Source organism: Cetorhinus maximus, chromosome 8, assembly GCF_964194155.1.
Source record: "Cetorhinus maximus chromosome 8, sCetMax3.hap1.1, whole genome shotgun sequence".
Lineage (NCBI taxonomy): Eukaryota > Metazoa > Chordata > Chondrichthyes > Lamniformes > Cetorhinidae > Cetorhinus > Cetorhinus maximus.
The window spans coordinates 2,199,610-2,221,260 of record NC_135886.1 but is presented as its reverse complement, the minus strand read 5'-3'; the positions used below and the strand labels follow the sequence as shown (position 1 = coordinate 2,221,260).

General features: G+C 41.1%; 1 protein-coding gene across 2 annotated transcripts; it reads left to right on the top strand.

The window, feature by feature from the left end:
* Positions 1-2,192: 2,192 nt before the first annotated feature.
* taf8 (TAF8 RNA polymerase II, TATA box binding protein (TBP)-associated factor) lies at positions 2,193-20,472 on the top strand. 2 transcript variants are annotated; one of them, XM_078546297.1, is made up of 9 exons: positions 2,193-2,343; positions 5,498-5,595; positions 9,154-9,313; positions 10,605-10,703; positions 12,372-12,434; positions 14,597-14,721; positions 16,545-16,692; positions 17,875-18,017; positions 19,297-20,472. In XM_078546297.1, the coding sequence occupies exons 2-9, from the start codon at positions 5,518-5,520 to the stop codon at positions 19,435-19,437; spliced, it is 957 nt and encodes a 318-aa protein (XP_078402423.1). In that variant the 5' UTR covers positions 2,193-2,343; positions 5,498-5,517; the 3' UTR covers positions 19,438-20,472. The 2 variants fall into 2 exon arrangements, with proteins under 2 accessions (XP_078402423.1, XP_078402424.1); XM_078546298.1 differs by lacking the exon at positions 2,193-2,343 and adding an exon at positions 5,385-5,416.
* Positions 20,473-21,651: the final 1,179 nt, after the last annotated feature.

Below are 21,651 nucleotides of genomic sequence, written 5' to 3'. Positions count from 1 at the left end.
TGATGCTCAGCCTCTGCGAGGTAGAGGTCAGTGCGCTAGACAACAACAGTACCACCCTTGTCAGCGGGTTTGATGACAATGTCAGGGTTGGACCTGAGAGAACGGAGTGCAGCAAGTTCAGAGAGAGACAGGTTAAAGTGGGTGAGAGGAGCAGAAAAATTGAGACGACTAATGTCACACCGACAGTTCTCAATGAAAAGATCAAGAGAAGGTAAGAATCCAGAGGGAGGGGTCCAGGTGGAGGGAGAATATTGGAGGTGGGTAAAAGGATCCATTGAATGGGGAGAGGACTCCTTATATTGTTGTTTGTGGGAGCTTGCTTTGTGCAAATTGGCTGCTGTGTTTCCTTCATTACTGCTGTGATGGCAAAAAGACTATACATTTTGAAAGTGCCTTTCATAACGACCAGATGTCTTAAAGCACTTTACAGCCAATGGGGTTCAGTTGAAACATTTTGTGTGTCCACTGTGGCTCAGTTGGTAGACTCTTGCTTCTGAGTCCAGAAGGTTATGAGTTCAGTATTATATTGGAGCATCAACCTAGATTTTTGTATTTAAGTACTGGAAATACAAAAATCTAGGTTGATGCTCCAGTATAATACTGAGGGAGCACTGTGCTGTTGGAGGTGCCTCTTTCAGATGTGATAAATACTCTTTCAAATTGGCAGCCAAGTTTCCTACTTTACAACTCAGACCTCCCTGTCGCTTGCCATTTCAACATTCCACCCTGCTCTCTTGCCCACATGTCCGTCCTCGGCCTGCTGCATTGTTCCAGTGAAGCTCAACGCAAACTGGAGGAACAGCACCTCATCTTCCAACTAGGCACTTTACAGCCTTCCGGACTGAATATTGAGTTGAACAATTTTAGATCATGAACTCTCTCCTCCATCCCCACCCCCTTTCCGGTTTTCCCCCTCCTTTTTGTTTTTCCCAATAATTTCCTACCTACTTCCATTATTTTTAAGTGTATTTCCATCCATTGTTTTATCTCGAACTTTTAGCCTATTTCGATCCCTTCCCCCCACCCCACCCCCACTGAGGCTATCTGTACCTTGCTCGTCCTGCTTTCTACCCTTAATTAGCACAGTCCTTTAGATAATGTCACCACCGTCAACACCTCTTTGTCCTTTTGTCTGTGACATCTTTTGGTTATCTCCACCTATCACTGGCCCTCTATCCAGCTCCACCTGTCCCACCCCCCCCTTAAACCAGCTTATATTTCACCTCCCTTCTATTTTTACTTAGTTCTGTTGAAGGGTCATTCGGACTCGAAACGTTAACTGTGCTCCTCTCCGCAGATGCTGCCAGACCTGCTGAGTTTTTCCAGGTATTTTTGTTTTTGTTTTGGATTTCCAGCATCCGCAGTTTTTTGCTTTTATCTTAGTGACTCCACTTCATGAGCTGTAAGGTGCTTTGGGAAGGACCTGTGATTGCTGTGCCTTGGCACTCTTGCCTTTAAGCCACAAAGGTCTGGGTTTACATCCTGCTCTAGGACTTAAATGCTAAAGTAAAAACTGACACTCCACTCCAGTGCTGCGCTGAGGGAGTGCTGCACTGCCAGAGGTGCGCTGAGGGAGTGCTGCACTGCCAGAGGTGCTGTTTCCTGGAGGAGGTGTCGAACCTGTCTGCACCCCGCCCCCCCCCCCTCAGATTGGCTGTCGACATCCCCCACAGTGACGACACTTCGAAAGCATTTTGATTGGGGGTAACAGTGCTTTGAGACGTCTGCCGAATGAAAGCTGCTGCATGATGAACGTCAGCTTTAACTTTCCCAATCCTGCAGAGAAAGCCTTGGGGGGTCTGCGGGCTGGGGCTGCAGTTCCCGCCCAGCGGCTCAGCCAGGACAGGGGGCAGCAGAGGCTCGGTGGTGGGGGGGGGGGGGGGGGGGGTCTGCGGGCTCCGGGCTCGGGGCTGTGGCTGCAGTTCCCGCCCAGCGGCTCAGCCAGTACAGGGGGCAGCAGAGGCTCGGGGGATGTCTGCGGGCTCGGGGCTGGGGCTGCAGTTCCCGCCCAGCGGCTCAGCCAGTACTGGGGGCAGCAGAGGGTCGGGGGGAGGGGGGGGGGGCTGCAGTTCCCGCTCAGCCAGTGCAGGGGGCAGCAGAGGCTCGGGGCGGGCGGGGGAGGAGGTGGTGAGGCTGGGGCTGCAGTTCCCGCCCAGCCGCTCAGCCAGCGCAGGGGGCAGCAGAGGCTCGGCAGAGGGCAGCGGGCAAGCGGGGCAGAGCGGAAGCGGTGCTTAGGGGGGGGGTAAGGTCGCTTTAATTCTGCTTCCCAATAACCTGGCAGCTCTTTTGGATCAGGAATCGGCTCCGACCGCCCTCCACCCCCCCTCTCCCCCTGAAATAAGTGTAAGTGTGAAGCCTGCTGGCGTTTGAACGCTGAAGGGGTTCTTAATTCTATTTACTTCAAATGTGTGCAAAGCTGTCAGGACTCAGGCGTCCCTGGAGCCCGCAGGCCTCAGTCAGCTCATCCTGAGCCAGTGATCAATGTCCCAGCTTTACAAAGTTACACAGAGCTTTAAAAAAAAACATCTCTTTAAATTTTACTCTTAGGCTCTGGCTGCCTTTTGTTATTGAAAGCATGCAGCAAAAAAAAAATAATAATAATTCTTCCAGGCAAACAAGTTTCAATGTTTTATGGCATTTTGCATTAAAAGCATGTTTTAGGGGGGGGGGGTGGGAAAAAATGCCTGCCAGGAGTGTATACATCTGGGCTTTTGAGATGCCCCGGGTGGCAAGTATAAAATGGCTTGTAAATTTTTTTGGCTTTAAATTCCACCTTTTTGCTCCTGGGAGAGAGGAGGCCCTTGTGGCACGGTTGGTGCGGGTGTTGATGGCGCAGAGTCAGAAGCTGTGGGTTCGAGGTCTACTTCGTGACTCCGTGACCCAGGAAGGTGTGTTCGTAACGCCGCCAAACTTGATTATCAACCTGCAAATCCCTCCAACACATGCCAACGGCAGGCGGTAAGAGCAGGGGAGATTCCTGTTCAGCCATGTGATGAGAGAAGGTTGGAGCCTCAACCACAGGTCCGGACTACAATGTGCATGTTACCACAAGACTCCCCGAGTGATCTGTAACACCCACCGCTCGTAAAAAGTGACAGCTGACTTCAATTGTTGTTCTGCTTTGAGTGTTTGACTCCTATGTTTAGTAATACTCTTGTTTTTCTGTGGTAAAAAAAAAATGGTGTTTGGCAGAGTGTCTAATAAGCACTACAATGCATTGAGGGTGAAATAACACAGTTGGTAGATAATGTGACTGCCAGTGTGGTAAATTTTGTCCCATATTACAAAATATTGTTTTTTCAACTTTAATTGGAGTAAGTGGTTGTATGAACTATGTTTGGAAAAGTGAAAACTGCATCAATGTATATAGAGAATGATAATGGACGAGTGGGAGCACTCACAGGAGATAACCTGTTTGAAAGGTTCAACTGATGCTCTCAGCTGGCACTAAACTTTATTGTACTTACATCAACAACTCAAAATAGGATCTAGGAAGGATGTGGATTCACAGCTCAGGCCATAAGCGTCTTGCCAGAGACAGACCCACGATATGGAGCAGGTGTTTGGGTGATTTGATGCAGTGGGCTTCCATGAGGCTGTTTGAATATTTTCAATATTTCAACGCTAATACTGATTTTTGATAATTTTACTGCATAATATTTAACAGTTTTGAAATTGCTAATGTATTTCTGTGCTGTGCCTGTGGCCCTGTAATTAATCTGGGTAATTGGTCCTCTTGAAAACACGGTGTCTTGGCTGGGATAGTGTTCATGGGTGCCATTTGCCCTCTTTGGGGCTGGAGAGGGGGGGATGGGGGGAGAGAAAGAAATGAATGAGCAGCTAATTCTTTTTGCCGTGTTGTTAGATAGTTCTCTGTCCTTCTTTAAATACTGCCAAGACCTTGTCTGGGTGCACCAGAACTGGGGAACCAATTCGGAAAGATGGCGCCTCTAATGATTGGGCACTCTGTGTTTACAGAGTCATCCTAGATTATGTCCTGTTATGCTGAAGTTCTGTAGTGGGGCTTTGAACAACAATCTTTCTCACCTATGAATGTGCTACCACTGAGTAAAGAAATCAAAAAGGCAGTGAGGGATGGACAAGAAAAGTTGGCCTTGCCAGCGACACTCGCGTCCTCAGAATTAAAAAAAAAAGTGGACAGAACCACAGGGGAAGAGAGATGACGTCTTTTTCTGCCTAGCACCATAAATGAGTAATGTGGTATGTAAATTTCCGTGCCAGTGTGAGGCTAGGTATGTAGGCCATATGACCCAAAGATTGGCAGATCATATCAAACAGCATGTCCCAGCCGCTGTTCGCAACAAGCAGGGTACAGACCGTACCCAACCAGCCTGTGCTTGCAAAACTCAAAACACTGTGTCCAACATTAAATGTGATTCTGCGATTGGACAACATTTACTAAATAATGCTCAGTGTGCTAAGAAATACGCTGACAACCAATTTAAGATTGTCTGTTGGGCTTGCAGTGTGGTGCATTTACGTGCACTGGAAGCTACACATATTAATACACAGGGTCCTGGTCTTTGCAGACAGAAAGAACATATACATAAATTGCACCTGTTTCAACGAAACAAAATAAGTGATAGCCATTTGCTGACTCATTCCTCAGGGCAATGTCTTGACCAATCAAGAGTCAAGCTGCCTGGTTTAAATTTCAAACAATGCTTGGCAGATAACTGTCAGTCACCATCCTCCACGACAATGCCACTTGCCAATCAATCAGCACACTCTTCACATACAGTATAAATTGTTGTCTTCTTATATTAGTATTCTTGCGAATGTCCTGATGAGTGCAAATTGAAAAGCTTAGGCATGTCTTTTTTTCAGCAGTACTCAAGTTCTGTACGACCAAATGACTATTTGTATACCAAGCCTGAATGTTGTCCAGGCCTTGCTGCATATGGACACCGACTGCAGGGATTCTGGTAGTGCTCTCTGCATTTGCCAGCTGATAATGATGTTATGTGCTTCAATGCAATTAGGATGGTTCGAGACTACTCTAATCGAAAACTGCAGAATGGGGAGAAGGGACCTTGTTGCCAGGGAGGAGGAAATCCATGTGGTATTTTGGTAGCTGTGAAAAGATTAATTTTCTTTCATATCATTTTTTCCCTTTTTTTTTTGAGTTTCAATGTCTAATTAATCGTGTGCATTTTTTGAAGCTCTCTGCTGGTTTTTCATTTTGGGTGGGTGTGAATGATCCTGTGATAACTCCACTTTGTTTTTTTAATCCTTTAGGCCTTGTTTGCAAGAGTTTCTTTCACTACCCGTGCTGCCACTAGCCACAATGAGCAGGAAAAAACTGAGGCTACAAGCTGGCCCAGTAGATATTGGTCATGTTTTCCTTTAGCCTTTGCATCTACCATATGAAAACATGTCTACTTGCATATATAAAGTAAATCACCAAGTTAAAGCTCAAGTGTTGATTCAAATATCAGCTTGCTGATTGTTTACATAAACTTGCCTTTTATTTCAGACGACCAGTGAATTGCCAAAATGACTACGGCTTCTGTCTCCGACGCATATACGCCAGCTGATGCAACGTGCAGAGTCTCAGTGGAGAATGTCACTCAGGTAATGTGGTAGATCAGAAATTTCTCTGAGCATCAAACACTGCCATAGATTCAAAAAGATTGATCATTTGGAAACAGGAGTAGGCCATTTGGCCCGTCAAGCCTGCTCTGCCATTCAATTTGAGCATGGCTGATCATCTACCTCAATGCCACTTTCCGGCAGTCTCTCAATATCCCTTGAGATAATTGCTCTGCAAAAATCTATCGATTTCTGTCTTGAACATGCTCAATGATTGAGCTTCCACAGCCCTCTCGGGTAGAGAAACCCAAAGATTCACCACCCTCTGAGTGAAGAAATTCCTCCTCATCTCAGTCTTAAATGGCCTTCCTCTTATGCTGAGATTATGTCCCCTAGTTTTATACTTGCCAGCCAAGGGAAACGTCTTATCTACATCCACCTTGTCGCGCCCTGTTAAGAATTTTGTAAGTTTCAATGGGGTCACCCCCTCCTCCTTCGAAACTGTAGGGAATGCAGACCTAGTCTCCTCAATCTCTCTTTATAAGACAATCCTGACATTCCAGGGATTAATCTGGTGGACTTCTGTTGCACTCCTCCTATGGCAAGTATAACCTTCCTTAGATAAGAAGACCAAAACTGCACGATACTCCAGGTGAGGTCTTACCAAGGCTCTGTATAACTGCAGCAAGACACCCTTACTCTTGCAGTTAAATCCCCTTGCGATGAAGGCCAACGTGACTTTTGCCTTCCTAATTGCTTACTGCGCCTGCCTGCTAGCATTTAGTGACTCATGAACAAGGACACCCAGGTCCCTTTGGACATGCGCACTTCCCAACCTCACCATTTAAGAAATACTCTGCCACCTTGTTTTTTCTACCAAAGTGAATAACCTCACACTTATTCATATATTCTATCTGCCATGTTCTAGCCTATTCACTTAGTCTGCACAAGTCCTCTTGAAGCCTCCTTGCATTCTCCTTATCCATTCCCACCCAGTTTGGTGTCATCAGCAAATTTGGAATATTACCATTAGTCCCCACAACCAGATCATTTATATAGATTGTGAACAGCTATGGACTTAGCATGGATCCTTGCGGTACCCCACTAGTAACAGCCTGCCATCCTGAGAATGATCCGTTTATTTCTACTCTGTACTTTCTGCCTGATAACCAATTCTCAATCCATACTAGTATGTTTCCCTAATCCTATGCACTCTAATTTATTTACTAACCTATGTGGGAACTTAGCAAAAGCCTTCTGAAAATCCAAATACACCACATTCATTGGTTATCCTTTATCTATGCTACAAGGAACATTCTCAAAAAACTCAAACAAGTTTGTCAAATGTGATTTCCCTTTCATAAATCCATGTTGACTGCCCAATTTTACCATTCCTTTCTAAATGTCCAGTTATCACAACCTTAACAATAGATTCTAACCTTTTCAAACTAACAGGTATGTAATTCTCCATTCTTCCTCTTCCTCCCTTCTTAAATAGTGGGGTTACATTTGCTACTTTCCAGTCTGCAGGAACCTTTCCAGAATCTAAAGAATTTTGAAAGATAACTACCAATGCATCTACTATCTTTCTAGCTGCCACCTTCAACACTCTGGGCTGAAGCTCATCTGGTCCAGGGGATTTATCAACCTTCAATCCAGTTAACTTTTCAAGTACTACCTCTTGACTAATACTAATTTCTTTTAGTTCCTCAGTTTAACCCTTGGTTGCCTAGCATTTTTGGGAGATTTTCTGTATCTTCTTCTGTGAAGACTGACGCAAAGTAACTTTCGTTTCTCTGCCATTTACCTGTTCTCCAGTATAAATTCTCCTGTGCCCGCCTGAAATGGGCCCACATTTGTCCTAGCTAATCTTTTCCTTTTCACATACCTAAGGAAGCTATTACAGTCAGCCTTTATGTTCTTTGCTAGTTTGCATTTATATTCTCTTTTCCCTTTCTTAATCAGTTTCCTTGTCCTTCTTTGCTGGGTTCTAAATTGCTCCAAACCCTCAGGCTTACCACTTTTTCTGGTGTCCTTATAAGCCATTTCCTTTAATGTAATGCAATCTTTAATTTCTTTTGTTAACCATGGTCAATTTACCTTTCCCTTTGGGTGTTTGTGCCATAGAGGAATATATATCTGTTGTAGACTGCATAGTATTTCTTTAAATATTAGCCATTGCCTGTCTACTGTCAAATCTTTTGGTGTATTTTCCCTATCCACCATAGCCAACTTGCCCCTCATACTTTCATAATTTCCTTTCTTCAGATTTAAGACCCTAGTTTCAGAATGAACTGTATCACATTCAAACTTGGTGCAAAATATTATGGTCATTATTTCCCAAAGGCTCCTTTACAGGAAGGTTATTAATTAGTCTTTTCTCATTACACAACACTAAATCCAAAATAGCACGATCCCTCTTTGGCTCCTTAATGTACTGCTCTGGGAAGCCCATCTTGTACACACTCAGGAATTCCTCCTCCAGAGCATTAGTGCTGATTTGGTTAATCCAGTCTATGTGTAAATTGAAGTCGCCCTTTATTACTGTATTGCCCATGTTACACGCATCTCTAATTCCCTGATTACATACATAAAGATGAACAAGGAGCAGGACTAGGCCATTCAGTCCCTCGAACCTGATCCGCCATTTAATAAGATCATAGCTGATCTGATAGTAACCTGAAATTTGCATCCCACCTACCCCCTGATAACTTATCACCCCCTCGCTTACCAAGAATCTATTCACCTCTGCCTTAAAAGTATTCAAGGACTCTGCTTCCACCACCTTTTTAGGACGAGTGCTCCAAAGACTCACGACCCTCTGAGTGAAAAAATTTCACTGCATCTCTGTTTTAAATTGGCGACCCCTTATTTCTAAACAGCGACCCCCTAATTCTAGATTCTTCCACCAGAGGAAAGATCCTCTCCATATCCACCCTGTCAAGACCCCTCAGGATCGTATTTGTTTCAATCAAGTCGCCTCTTACTCTTTATACCATGCCCAACATTACCACTACAGTTTGGTGGGCCTATAAAACAATATACGTTGTTCAGAATGCAAGGCAAATGTTCATGTTTTGGCTCCACCTGGTGGCTGGCTGAAGCTGCTTTGGGAAAGGCATGTTGTACAGTCTGACTGATCGCCCTCTCAGAGGGAATGGAGCAGCGCTTGGGGAGGCAACGAAGTGGGCCGAATGAACGACTTGTAACTTCTTTTTTTTGCAATTTCAGCTATAAATTGTATATTCAGTTTTATATCAATTCACTATTGTAGATCTTCACAATCTATACAATCATGGAAAATATAAATTTATTTCAGAAATGTATTGAAATGTGTGATTTGTTTACATATTTAAATGCAGATGCTCTTTAATTTTTAACTATTGCATATATTTGTCTGTTATTCAATTTATGTAATTACTTGGAACTAAATATTTTGGCACATACTGCCCTCTGAGTTTTGATATCTTCTTGTATATCACATTCATGCACTCAAAAGTGAACCCTATTTCAGACTTTGGGAGGGGGGGGCGGAATAGGTTCTGAATTTGAAATGTATCTATGTATTGTGTACTCAGTTTTGTGGGTTTCATTTACTAGAAATCATCGAGTTCCAAAGCATCAATGTCCCCTTCTGATAACTATTACCTGGCGCGAAGGCGGACTCTGCAGGTGGTGGTTAGTTCCCTACTGACCGAAGCAGGTTTTGATGCAGCAGAGAAGGCGGCTGTTGAAACACTGACCGAGATGCTGCAGAGCTGTGAGTAGAAATAGTTGGCTTTGTTTTAGTATTTTTCAGTTTTTTCTTTATTCCATCAGTGCAAAGGTCACCTTACAGTCCAGGATCGCTTATACTGAGGATTTGTTTTAAAATGCAGAATGTTTGTTTGATTCTTTTCCCCAGCTGAGGGAATCCAGGTGAATGAGAGTCTTTATACTGTGGGCGCAAACCACGAGGTTTGGGATGAGAGTTCATGCTTTTAGCCTTATCGTAAGTTGCTTATAGTTTTTTTTTTGCCACCTTGGTTGATGAGAAATGTGGCAGAAACCCCATCTTGTCCTGCAGGGTGCAATGTATTGTTGAGTTTTCAAAGCTCTCTTTTTCATATTTCATTATAAAAAGAGTAGCATTTTTTCAATCTGAGGCTAACATTGCAATCAGTGTAAAATATTTGATTGAGAATTATTTTCCAAATGTCTTTTATTCAGCTATCTTTTTGCCCGTGCCCTTCTCCCACACCCATGCTGCGCTATTCTATGATTCCACTTTACTTTGAAGGAGGTTAGCAAATTCAGGGTTGCTTTAAATATCTTCAGTCACGCCTCTAAGCATCCTTAGTGCTTACATATGTGAGATGTGACTCACCCTGTCTTATCTGCTTGTCTGATGATGTAAGCTGGGCGTGTAACAGCTGTACTATCTTGTGACCCAAATCAGATATTCGTGTCTCTGTCACACGCATATATCTGCAACCTCTTCCCAGGCGGACAGAGCAAATGCTTTGAGACTCGGCTGGATTTGAATTTAGTGATAAAAGCAAAAAACTGCGGATGCTGGAAATCCAAAACAAAAATAAAAATACCTGGAAAAACTCAGCAGGTCTGGCAGCATCTGCGGAGAGGAACACAGTTAACGTTTCGAGTCCGTATGACTCTTCAACAGAACTGAATTTAGTGAGTTGTGTTATTTTGTAGTAAGGGAACACAAAACAATTGTTATGACTGGACTAGCATAATACAATCCATGTTTCCATGCTGAAACAAAATAAAGAATGTGGTATACTGCTCCACAATAGACTGTTGTACTCATACTTTCAGAATTGTCTTACCCTGTCCCTGCGTTTTGACTTTCAACCCATGACAGGACCTGCAGCCTGCTTGTCAAATTTCAGTCAAACTCACTTAAATTAACTTAGAAAGTTTCCATTTTAACTTTTTTTGGACAAGATTTTCAGCACATTTTTATTAAGTAAATATTGCATAATAGATGATTAGACTTAATCCTTTAGCACCACTTAATTTAAATAGGAACTTTTTTTTCCCCCATCTAGATCTTTCTGAAATTGGTCGAAGTGCAAAAGTATACTGCGAGCACTCAGCACGAACTCAACCAACTTTGTCAGATGTTGTGGTTACTTTGGCAGAAATGGGTATGTGCTATATTGGGCTCAAATATTGACCTACTTTGTTAAAGTTACTGCATGTCTTGTGCAGCTTCCTTAAACCTCTAGGGCCCAAAGTTACAGCAGCAGGATCAGAAGCTGACAAGTCCCTAATCTACAGTTTTTGTTTAAAGTAATTTGCTAGCAGTAATTTTAAAAATGCTTAGCAAGAGAAAGGTGCTTTGTCTGGTAGCTTGGTACAGTGCATATACATTGATGTTGCATCATCGTGGTTACTTGGTTATCATTTTTTTTTAAATGGAGCATTAAAGTGAAACTGGAATGATTCTACAGCCATTGTGCTCCCTGGTCTCAGTTTGGTGAACCAGTGGTAATATTTGTACTCAAAACTGGAAAGTGAGGGGTGTCTTGTTGCGCAGAGGTAGCGTCCCTACCTTTGGGCCAGAAGCTCTAAGCTCAAGACCCACTTTAGGACTTGATGGCCACGGAAGGTGCACTTGTAATGTGGCCAAATAGACTGACTATCAGCCTATAAATCCTTCTAATATGCCTGATGGTAGGCGGTAAGAGTGGGAGAGTTTCCTGGTCAGCCATACTGCAGAAGGCAATGGCAAACTACTGCAGTACTTTGCCAAATATAATCAGGAACCAATCTAATGGAAGCCCATGGTTGCCAACACCCTCTTCGGGCATGGTACCTGAAGGAGGAGGAACCTGGAAAGAAAGATGCATTTATATTGCAACTGATTGTATTTCTTGAGGATGTTGCATAGTACTTCGCAGTCAATGCCTGGCAAACTCCCACATGTAACAAAATGTGAGGCAAATGAACAATTAAACAGTTCTCCACACTGTTCTTTAATTCCTTCCTACTTAAGACATTCTAAAACTAGTCTTGATGTACTCAAGGATAATAACCAGACTAGAAACAAATTTATTGTAGCCTAACAGCCTTGGTACTGGAGTAGCAATCAAGAAGAAATTAGTTCAGATCCCATCACGGCAAATGGGGAAATTGAATTCAATAAATCTGTTCATTTGGGTTTTTTTTATTCATTTGTGCGATGTGGGTTTCGCATTTATTGCCCATCTCTAATTGCCCTTGAGAAGGTGGTGGTGAGCTGCCTTCTTGAGCTGTTGCAGTCTCTGTGGTGTAGGTACACTCTCAGTGCTGTTAGGGAGGGAGTTCCAGGACTTTGACCCAGCGACAGTGAATTTGTGGGCTCACACCTGAAAATGAACTATCAAATGGGCTGAATTGTAAAAACCCAGCTAGTTTACTGATGTGCTTCGGGCCACCTGTACTTGGCTTGGCCTAAATATATGACATGAATGATTCATAATGCCTTTCCCACATCCCAGGGTCAAATTCAAAAAAAAAAATTTGGCACTTAGTGTTAGACTTCAGTCCTAGTTTTTGTCACTCAGGGTTAGTTTTGGGTCAGATGCAGAGTAAAGTTTGTACTTTTCCTCTAGAAATTTGTCATGACTCCAAATTCAGTCTGGAACCTCTGCTGTGATAGTATGACAGTTTCACTTCCCATGCTGCTGAATCTTGTGGTCTTTCAGTGAAACTAATAAATGGTGTTGAATTGCAATTATGCGTCTGCTGGTTTGAGTTACTGAAGAATTTCTGAGTACAGTAAAATGTAATTAGCCAAAAATGCTTTGTTTTTTTATACTCTTATTTTTCAGGTTTTAATGTGGATAACATTCAGGCTTATGCCAAGCGTTCACAGAGAATGGTTATTACCGCTCGTAAGTATGTTTTCCCCAAATGTTAATTGCAGAACATTATAGCCTGGCCTCTACATCAGGGTTTTATTTGGTTTGTTCAGAGAAGGACCAGGTGGATTTGACAGTAGGAAAGAGATGCTGTTTGAAGGTAGTGGAACACAATGCCCTGTTAGCACAAGTGGTGCAGGAAAGTTGCTGTTGCGAACCGGGAAAGAGACCCATCACATTAGGAGCTTTAGCCCTAACAATGCCAGCTTGTCACTGAGTAGGTTCAATCCCAGAAAGACTGAATTCTTTGATTAAAATTGAAAAATGAACTTGTTATTAAGAATTGCTGATTTGTAGGCACCAAGAAAAATGACCCAAGTTAAGAGCAGGAATTCATATTTCCTTTTTCTTTCTGTCTGTTTTGCTGATATTTTGCATTTTTTTTATTACTTATAACCCATCTTGCTTTATCTCTTTAGTTACTTTTTGCTCTCACCACCCACTTTGAACTGATTGTTTTTGTTTTTTTTTGTGTGGGGTTCTATTCGTTTCCTGATTTTCTTAGAATCAAAAGTACCTAAGTTTTTCAGCCTGTTAACTGGAGATTTCTGGTCTTCTCTAACCTTTATCACCTTTTACCTTTTGTCCCCTTCTACTGATCTGTACCTGTTGCCCTTCTGCAGGCAAGTGTTCAGTTTCAGCATCTGTAAAGATGACAGTGGATTTCACTTGTTCGCTGTCAATTGACTTCACGGCTGATGCTATACTGTCTGCCAATCTAACAATACTAAAAAACAGAATTAACACATAGCAATGCAAAACTAGCTAACCTGACCATGTTTTCACCAGAATTGTGACATTTTAAATACATGCTTCAAGAAAAATACATTTAAGGAATTATGCTTCTTGTACAATATTCTTAGTTCCCTCAAATTGCTTCCACTAATGCTAGACTTGTAACTAACAGTACTACAGTTATCTTAAAATGCTTTCTGCAGGTATAATTCAAGATTGGTTAAACATTCTACTGCTTGATTAAGTTTTTATGTTTTATCCATTTTTACCGGTATGCTCAGTATTACAATTATAGATTTTGCTCTGACAATCTTGAGTTATACCTGCAGGAAGCATTTTAAGATAACTGTAGTATTGTTAGTTATAAGTCTAGCATTAGTGGAAGCAATTTGAGGGAACTAAGAATATTGTACAAGAAGCATAATTCCTTAAATGTATTATTCTTGAAGCAGGTTATTAAAATGTCACAATTCTGGTGAAAACATGGTCAGGTTAGCTAGTTTTGCATTGCTGTGTGTTAATTCTGTTTTTTAGTATTGTTAATGTGGGATATACTTTGAAAGATGTGAATCTCCTTGTGTCTCCAACAGCCTTAAACATCTTTGGCTATGCGGCCTTGTCAAACTGTGCTGCTGCTGCTGGTGGACTGATGTTTAATTAGGGTGTATGCGTTACTTTGGCTCTTCTTACAGAGCATTCCTGCAAGTGGTGATGCAATTTGTATGTTTTTATATCTGCATGTTTTTGGGAGCTTTAAATCAGTGTGAAACCATACCAAATGGTTTACTTCACAAGCTGATAATTGTCAGTGGCTTGAAAGCAAACTGCAGTTCTTAAATAAAATGCAGAGAAGAAAACCGTACCAAACTTCATTGTTTCCCTCTGATTTGCTTCTTAGCAAAACAATCCATTTACATTAAATGTTGACCTGCTGGGAACCTTGAGCAGCCATTGAACATGACGGTCTCTCACAGCTTTATGCATTGACGTTGCTTGCCTCACAAGTATTTTCCCCTCTGTTTCCTAAAAGTTGTTTACGTTATCAATCTGATTACACCCCTCTAGTAAGTCAGTTGGGTGATCTTTCTTTGTATATGAGTATGCTGACCATTAGTGGGACATTTGACTCTGAGGATACCACAGTTATCCTGATACACACCTCACCAGGTTTTTGTGCATGCACACTAGTTTGTGATATGCTACACGTTGCAGATTTTTTCTTCTTGGTTTGTATTGTCACTTTCTAGCCCAAGAACCTGATACCGAATGTACTTTTCAAATGGGGTGGGGAAGAGAAGAAGATGAAGAATTTGGGAATGCTAAGGCCAGTTGAAATGGCCTAGCTTCTGCCCCTGCTGAGATGGTGATCAACTTCTGATAGTTTTTTTTTTTCCTTCAAGCTCCTGTCACAAACACCCCAGCAACCCCCAGAGCACTTTCTACTGGACAGAAGAGAACGCACCCCTCATATATCCCAGGGCATTTTCCAGAGTTCCCTGATCCTCACACCTATATAAAGACACCTGTAAGTGTAAAAACTAGATGTTTGGCCTTATTGTGTCTTGTTTCACACTTGTAACATAATTTAGTAAGCAATGCAGCAAGTCACAAATTTGTGAATTAATTTGACCACCTTCAAAGTTGTTGGTTGGTCTGTGAATTGTAAAAGATGTCTGAGCGCTATTGTGTTAATGCTAGGCACACTTTCCAGAAGAGGCTCTATTTTGGAAAGGAGGCATTTAGAATGCAGCAGAAAAATGAATTGAAAAGGGGGCAGTTTAAAATTTTCAAATCCCATTTTGACTGAAATAAAAAGTAATGAATTTTAATGTAATGAGAGCAGAGATAATGAAAACAAAAGCAAAATGCTGTGAAGTCTGAAAAACTAAAATAAAAACCAAAAATTGCTAGAAAAAACTCAGATTAGGCTGCAACAGTGGAGAGAGAAACTAAGCTAATGGACCAGATTTTGCAGTAGCTAGACATTTCCCATTAGACTTGCCCTGCAGGTTTAGGCTTTGTAATTTTTTTGCATGGAAAGTTGCCGAAGCATGTGCTAATAATGGCACAGTAAGGGCATCAGGGACCTGAGTGAACAGGACAAGCAACTCCTTACCCAGTCAAATTGAAGGATTAAGAGACAATACTATAAGGACTCAAGAAGGAAGTGTGAATTAGAGAAGGTGAATGCAATGTTGAAGAAAGGGAAGGAAAGCTGGATTATAAGGGAGCAAAAAAAAAGACAGAGGAAAATATTTTCTCAATTAAATAATTTTAAATTTGACATTTTTAAAAGCTCCAACAATTAATACCTGAAGGAATGAGGCTCCAAACTTGTAATAGTTTATTTGTAGTGACAGAGAAATTGATTGGCAGCAATTAACACTTATCAAGTTATTAAAATTATTACACTTGAAATGACCAGGTTTAACTTTGAGAGTTAGTTTGTATCTATCACAAATGCAGCAACTACACACCGTTCAATGCATTTCGATGGTGAGGCAGGCAACGAGGTACCAGTTTCGTGAAGGTAATGGTGGAGCAATCAACCCAGCCATCAGCATTTGGATATTCGCGTTTAACCTTGCAACTTTTTTTTATATACGTTCATGGGATGTTGCTGTCACTAGCTAGGCCAGCATATATTGCCCATCCCTGTCCCTTGCCTAAAGTTACTGTGCCATTTATATAGAATTTACTGTATTGAAATGGGCCATTTGGCCCAACTGATCTTGCAGATATTTATAATTCACACAAGCCTACCCTCTATCCAACCCCCTCATGTACATATCTAACTCTCTCTCAAATGCATCTATGTTGTTCGCCTCAACTACTCCATGTGCTTGTACCATTGTTAACTACACAAGTGAAAAGTAATTTGCACATAACTAATGGTGAGCACCATTTTTTGACTGTTACTTTGACAACAAAATCTGGCCCAATGCTTCAGGTCGATGGCTTTTCATCAGAACAAAGTTAAGGTGGTGTTTTAAATTAATTGGATTAACAATTCAGCGTTACCCCCATTTTACCTCCTTCGGGAAATTGCAGATTAATACCATTGGATCAAATCTATTTGTAAAACTTTTACAAGGGCTTGTTTTAAACAAGTGGGATTTTCAAGATTAACAAATAAGTGAATCAACCTCTGAGGTGTATTATTGTTAAGTACTCTGGTGGGGAGAAAAAGATGAGAAAAGGAGATTGCTCTTTGGGTTTTTAACTTTTGACAGTATGCTAAGAGAGATTATTTGCCCGTGATACCAACTGACTTTAGCTCAGAAGACCAAAATTTGCTTCACAACATCTTGTGTGGATATTCAAGTACGTTTTTTTCCCCACTGTTAGACAATCAGAGAGCCAGTTTCTGATTACCAAGTGCTGAGGGAGAAAGCCGCATCACAGAGAAGAGATGTGGAGCGAGCTCTGACCAGATTTATGGCCAAGACAGGAGAGACAGAGAGTCTGTTTAAAGATGACGTCTCAACATTCCCATGTAAGCATGTAGTTTTACTTTTGTACAAGAATAGTTTGGCGGAAGAGGGTAAGTTTGTGTGAAGCTTCTTTTAGTGGGTGCAGCAAGGAGGCAGAAGTGAATAGATGGAGTTTGCACAGTTGCAACCCTGGAGTACTTGGAGAATAGAAAACCAACCCAGTGCATCGTGAAGATTTTGCTCACTGAATTGACTGTTGTAGTTACAAAACTGATGCAAAACTGATTTTAATTTTTCAAAGTTGGGTAATTATTGAGTCCTGAAGCTGCTTTAATACAATCAACATTCTGAGACTGGCTGTCCATTTGTTTCCATTTAGACTCTCTGCTAACCTTGGAAATCAATGTAGTGGGAACAGTAACATAGTGGTTATGTTGCTACATTAGTAATCCAGAGAATGAGAGATCAAATCCAACCATGGCAGCTTAAGAATTGAAATTCAGTTTACAAAATCTGGAAATAAAAAAAATAAAAAAATGGTTATCAATAAGAGTGATCATGAAGCTGATTCGTTAGGGCTACCCTTAGTTCTGCCGAATATGAAACTCCGGTTCTACACCTTTTTTAACTGGCCTGGTAAGCCATTCAGTTGTATCAAACTGGTGCAAGCATGGACTGCCGTGGTTTAAGAAGGCACATCACCAGGGAAAATAGGGATGGGCATTAAATGCCAGCTTCCCACTGTCACCCACATTCTAAAAGTTAATTTTTAAAATGAAATATTTCATGGGACTCCAACTGCAGATAATAGAAGTGAATTATGGACAACTAGTAGGACTGTTTTGATATGTGACCTCAAGGCAAAATTATCTATTGTTGGTTTACTCACTGTCGACAGTTGTAAAGAGATGTTTTGCTGATTCATTTTTGGGAATATGGTGTTATTGCAAACACAACATTGGTTCAAGAAGTAGAAAGTTCTGGCTGCGATGTTACGACGGTGATAAATTTAGCATGTCATTTTTATACATTTTTTCAAATGTCTGTTATGTTAAAAAATGTTGATATACAACATGTCACGTTTGAAATCAGTTGTGTAGAATTTAGCTGTTGTATCAATGTTTTATTAAGAAATGTAATTATGTCCATTGGAAATCATTAGTAACAAGAAGTGAAGTGCACAATGTCTGCTAATCCTGAAGTTCCTCGCTTAGATTAAAATATTTTTTTACTTTTTTTTAAAGTGATTGCTGCGCGAACTACCACAATTCCTTACCTAAATGCCTTGCTACCATCCGAACTTGAGCTGCAGCAGATGGAGGAGACAGATTCCTCAGAACAGGATGATCAGACTGATACAGAGAATGTTGCACTAAATATGAACACAGTATGTTTCCAGTACCCTCTCATTGCAAAATTTTATTTTCTACAATGTTGGCAAGTGACAGTACCCTGTAATATGGAGTCCCTGTGTTTACCTCCTTTGAAAAAGATTTTGTGACTTGCTGCCCTCCAATTCTGCTCCTTGTTGGGGAGTTAGGTTATCCCTTAGCCCTGTTTAGAAATTGGTATGTTTGCTGCCTCCAGCACTTTTTTTCATCAAACTGCAGAACTTGTAAGTTGTGCTTTGGAGTGTGAGTTCAGTGACTCCTGGGCTTTCGTCAGATGTTGTAGTACAAGGAATCGCTTAAGTTGATTGTGTATCTTTGGACAACCTTAATAGTTACCTTTAAGACATCCCTTGAAAGCTGTCTATTCTCCTAACATGACCTGGTATTAAATTTTGTTTGGTAACACTCCTCAAGTGCCGTGGAACCTGTCATTACATTAAAGGCACTATATAAATGCAAGTTAAAATAAACATCTGAAGTTACTGTTGAATACAAAATCGATATATAGTAAAATTGTGAAGATCAGTTAGCCACTGCATAATAAAATTAGTCAAAATACTAAATAATCCTACCAACAGATATATTGGTATCAGAGACGAATAACATCACAGCTCTGACTAAGAGGCAGAGGCCAGTTGAAGCATCAGCAATGGTTAACTCAGCATATGCAGGATCAGATAAGAGCTGTTCCTTGTTTTTATGGCTCCATGTTTCCTTTTTTTTAAAAAAGGATCCCCAGCCCGCAATTTGGTGAATTCACTCCCTGTTAACAACCATTTTCTGGTTAAGTAGGTTTCAGACTCCAATACTGCCCCAGTTATTGGGGGGAGCGTGATACATTTGGCCTGTCCCTATATTGCAGATGTAGGCAGAATTGCCTCTTTAGACAACTTTACATGAGTAAATTTTAAACTTTGATAACATTTTTATACGTAAACGGTCTTTTGTTAGTTGATTGTGGATAGCTTTGAATAACAGCAAAATAATTAAGTTGAAGGCTTAAATGATGCTGGCCTGTCTATTTGTGTAACAATTCTCCACCGTGGAATAAGATTATTGCATTAGACTCCTTCCCAGATAGCTTTATTGCCTTCTGTGCCCATGTTAGTTCAAATGACGCTCAAAATTACTAAAGTTCAGCTTTATTTTTAAAGGGACAGAGAAGGGGAAATATTCCTCACAATGCTGCCTGTATTGTAAATAATGAGGTGTATTCTCTTGCACTGCTGGCTGTATTGTAAATGTTATGTAACAAAGCAAATGTCTCTTTTCCAGGATGAAATGTCTGCTGAAAAGGAAAATACCATGTTGCAACAGAACTCGGGCTTGTCTAACAGTAAGAGTAATGAAGAGCCAATGATTGACAATCCATATCTGCGGCCAGTCAAAAAACCCAAGATCCGTAGGAAGAAATGAACTCTGGAGGAAATACAAGGATGATTTCAGTAAAAATACCATGCATTGTAATAATACAACTGTTTGAACTGAAAAAGTTGTTTTAATTGAGCACTGTCTTCATCTTCGGAAATTGTGAAAAAGTGATCACAGCCCTCATGGAGTGAGGGGGTTTTGGTCCCAGAAAATACCTTAAGAGACTGCGCCAGTTTGGTAACCTGGTGTAAAATCTGGGTAACCAATACATGAAGCCAGAATTTTTTGCGCCTCTGTTCTGATGGAGCAAACATACTTTGTTGTAAGTTTAATAACTTCTTGAAATACATTGCAGTTCAGCTCATGGACGTCTTATGATCTTTGTCTTTATGAGAAGGTCACGTGTCACATGGACGAAAACGCATTCCAGTGTGGTAAAAATGACTATCTGTTCGACATCACTTCTTGTAATGGCAGTTTATGTTATTGTCCTTTTTCCTGTTCATTCACCACTTTGCAATTCAGCTTTGAACTTTTGGTGGTATTTTCCACACTGCTTGACTTGGCAGCTGGTCACAGATGTTTAGATATGACTGCTGCCCAGCAAACATATGTAGTGCAGCAGTTGCACAGTTAAATGTAAATAAATATTTCTTCTGGTCTAAAAAGTAAATCTTGCTGTTGAACTACTAAACGAACTGCTCTGCACTACAGGAAGATGCATAATGTATCTTCACTGGCGGCTTTCACCAGTGGAAAATTTTATTTGCTTACAGCTGCAGGTGCAGCTACTGGAGCAGAGATCATACATGCTTCGGATTGAACCACTGCTTTTAACAAATTAAATCGGCTGACAGCATGTAACTGATACAAATGATCATATTCCTACTTGCATGAACTTGAGTAGGTCCACCAGTAGCACACTCTTTGGTTGGTAGGAGAGAGGATGACTTTGAAAAACAGCAGCAAACAATAATGGTAGACCATTGGGGGAAAATAAAAGGTTAGCTTTGAAGAGATGTCATTCAGAATTGAAATTAAGTTATTTAAAACAAAATAAAGCAAAGTCATTCAAACAAAGCTCAAGAACTGATTTCTTCCAACATGCCAATGAAAATCTAAAAACTCAAGTTTTTTTCAGTCATAAAACTGGTATAACAATGAGTAACTTTGTAACCAAACACACAGCAACAGAACTAAGTTCTGCACCGGCAGCTATCCAAACTGCCATTTCCCTTCCCTTCCTGGTTTTGCCTCTTTCCTGAAGGTACAGTTCCATTGGAGCTGGTTGTCTTTTTGGTGTCTGCCTGAAATGGCCATTTCTAATGTGCAAGTCTAGACATGAGTATCAATGAACTTATTTCTCACAGGATGGATCAGTGACAAACCTAACCATGATGTCTGTTCAGATGTACTTCTCAGCTGGAATCTCAGGATAAATACGTAATAAGACAAACAGTCTTAATTCCTCCCAGCAGTAAGATCTTGGAAATCCTTCCATAGCAGCATCTTGTTCTTAAATAGCTTCAGAATTTTGCCTCTGCTTCTTATCTGGAAATCTATTCCCTGCATTGATCACTTTTTATGAAGTATAATTTGCCTATTATTAGTCCTAAATTTGCCTTTTATTGATTTGAACCTGTGTCCTTGTCCTACTTTGGCAATTTTTATTTGAAGTAATTTGATTTTCCACTTCCTTACCTCCAAAGGGTAACTTCTCAGATGCCATTTTCAGGAAGAGCAGTCAGATAGGTGGACCTGTGGGAGATACACAGAGCGGGGAGAGAATAAATACAGCCCGGGGAGCGCGGCCTACACCACTCGCTTTCGGGAAGAGCAGTCAGGCGGACCTGCGGGAGATACACTGAGCGGGGAGAGAATAAATACAGCCCGGGGAGCGCGGCCTACACCACTCGCTTTCGGGAAGAGCAGTCGAAGAGGCGGACCTGTCTGCCGCTTGGAACCAACCCGCGTTGAGTTCGAAAGCAGAGTGGGGAAAAAATTGTGACATCACAGGAACGAAGCAGTCTGATTGGTTGGAGAAGAAGCTGGCTGTTTGGTGAGTATCTGGTGAGTATCTAGAAAGTGTATAAGGTTTATTCTATTCCTAAAGTTTAGCATAAATTGGGAACTGCACTTTTTGATAAGGTTTATTAAGTAGGGCCAACTAAAATCATTTTCTACTTTGATAAAACTGAGTTCAAGAGATAAAACAGCGGGAATTCAGGGAATAAGACAGATGGAGGTCGGGAGATAAAA

Excerpts from the sequence above, each read along its gene's own strand:
- taf8 (XM_078546297.1), top strand. The coding sequence starts at position 5,518 with ATGACTACGGCTTCTGTCTCCGACGCATATACGCCAGCTGATGCAACG. Across the intron at positions 9,314-10,604 it reads GACCGAGATGCTGCAGAGCT|ATCTTTCTGAAATTGGTCGA; the intron begins GTGAGTAGAAAT and ends TCCCCCATCTAG. Across the intron at positions 14,722-16,544 it reads ACACCTATATAAAGACACCT|ACAATCAGAGAGCCAGTTTC; the intron begins GTAAGTGTAAAA and ends CCCCACTGTTAG.